General features: G+C 38.8%; 1 protein-coding gene across 1 annotated transcript in view; it reads right to left on the minus strand.

Annotated features, from left to right (window-relative positions):
• LOC119838005 (protein polybromo-1-like) overlaps positions 1-2,183 on the minus strand; it is a 22,522-nt gene that overhangs the window by 4,431 nt on the left and 15,908 nt on the right. The window contains exons 21-23 of the mRNA XM_038363817.1: positions 1,790-1,913; positions 1,221-1,412; positions 604-743 (exon numbers count right to left, since the gene is read on the minus strand). Coding sequence (XP_038219745.1) covers positions 604-743; positions 1,221-1,412; positions 1,790-1,913 — 456 coding nt within the window. The remainder of the gene's footprint in view (positions 1-603; positions 744-1,220; positions 1,413-1,789; positions 1,914-2,183) is intronic.

Consider the following 2,183-nt stretch of genomic DNA (forward strand, 5'->3'; position numbering starts at 1 on the left):
CAAAATAAGGTTTCGTATGTTATTTTAAAGTGGTGGTAACATTTCATCAGTATGCATAACCTATATGAAGGAACATTTATCATCAGCCTTAATGTTTAACTTTTAACTCATTTACTCATTAACTCATTAATCCCGATACTTTGCTAAGTGATAATAGGACATAATTTGAGTATTTTAAGTATATCCATATGAATAGAGTGTGGTGTGGGAAGCGCGTTGTCACCTGCTTGATTTAAGCGATAGTTGGTTTTAACATCACAGGGGGAAGGGGGATTATTGTTCGAATACAAGATTTCCGTCAACGGATTTGGGATTATAATTTCCTATGTACGCCTGTTTTATTTACCACTTATATGTTTTTTATTTAGCCTATACTCTTCCATAAAGGATCCCACAAAATTTTTCGCTGGTGTCACACACATTCCATCGTTTCACTCTATTACCGCTTTACTAAAACTCGCAAAAGCTCCTCTATGCGTACTATCTCCCCTAAAGCGTGGTGTAACCAGCGTCCACCACGTCTACTGTTCACGGGAGCGAGTGTGAGGGGATCCCCCCCCATATACACACACACAAGACACAAGGCGGATGGCGGGTGCTCACATGCTGCGCGATCTCCTTCATCTCGTCGGCGAGGCGGGCGGCGGTCTCCTCGTTGCAGCGCGCGGCGCGCTCCTCCCAGCACTGCTTGGTGGAGGCGGGCAGGGAGCGCCACTCGTTGCCCACTATGCGGGAGATTTCGCCTGGAAACGTCGTTCGATCTCTATATGTATAGGTATTATAAATGAGAATGATACGCTGTCCGTCTGTGTGTCTTTTTTTAAGCCTCAGTCGGTGTTACGGTTTTTAAAAAATTAGTCAAAACCATAGTTTTAGACCCGATTAAAACATGGGGGATTTTTTTTCCAAACTCGCACGGAACGATACGAGGAAAGCTCCGGGACTGACTGGCTTTTCCTTTGACTACGCACGCGGGCGAAGCAGGCAGCTTAAAATATAAACTCAGAGATGAAAATGTCAAAAACACCTATTAAATTTCCATACTAAATATAATAATAAAACAAAACTTAACAAAGCAAAATAAATATGACTATCGCTGTGGGTTACCGTTACCACATACGGGAGAGAGATATAAACCAGACAGACAGACTGACAACGTAACGCGTTACGTAACGCACCAATTCACCATCCCATGAGAAAAGATCACTTCAAAAACTCACCAAAAGTACACTCGGGGTTATTCGCAACGATTGCCTTTCGCACTTCGCTCGAGTACAATATATAGCCGGTGACGATCTTCTGTTTTTGCTCCTTCTTCTTCTTGCCGGTCGCCGGAGTGGCCGTTTGGTTCGTGTTCTTCTCTTGGCTGGGCGTTTGTATGAGGGACGGGTTGTATGGGTTGCTGTTGCCACCTGGGTGATTAAAACGGGTATTAAATCGCGATTTAATTTTAGTTGTATTAATAATACGTTTAGACAAATGATAATAGAAAAAATAGTAATAGTAACTAAAAGACAGTTGTCTTTAAGTGATCAATGTAACAGAAAACACACAATTGCTGAATGTGAACGTGCTTTTAATGTTGCTATATACATATACATATATATTATATATTAATTAATATTAACAAAAAATTATTAGAAAAGTAAACTTAAGAAATATATTTGCTAATGTAGCTTATGCTTAACCATTTTACAAAAGCATCTACGTACTTGCGTAATAAGTATACCAGAGGAGTCTATATTCTCTATTATTCATTAGTATGTACATATTTAACTTAGTTCTTTACCAATAGACAGCGGCGTAGCTGGCGAGGCGAGCGAGGAATCGTCCAAGGAATTCTCCAATAACATTTCAACATCCTGACTACCAATTGTTGTATTTATGAGATTCGTGAATTGTGGCTTCACATCCTGTAATATGATTTTCATGAGTTATATATATATGTGTTTATTCGGAGATCTTTTAAATTATGAAAACTAAGCCTTATAACACCTGTTTGCATTTAACAATTCGATAAGTGTCAATTCCCACTTTGATAAATAAAATATTTGAATTTTACTTTCATTTACACTGTGTTTTATATTTTCATGTTGTCTATAAAACAACTAAGCAATAGATAATCAGCATTTTATTCATAACTAGCTTTTGCCCGTGGCTTCGCATGTTTCGTTAAATTCGGA

This window comes from Zerene cesonia, chromosome 29, assembly GCF_012273895.1.
Source record: "Zerene cesonia ecotype Mississippi chromosome 29, Zerene_cesonia_1.1, whole genome shotgun sequence".
Lineage (NCBI taxonomy): Eukaryota > Metazoa > Arthropoda > Insecta > Lepidoptera > Pieridae > Zerene > Zerene cesonia.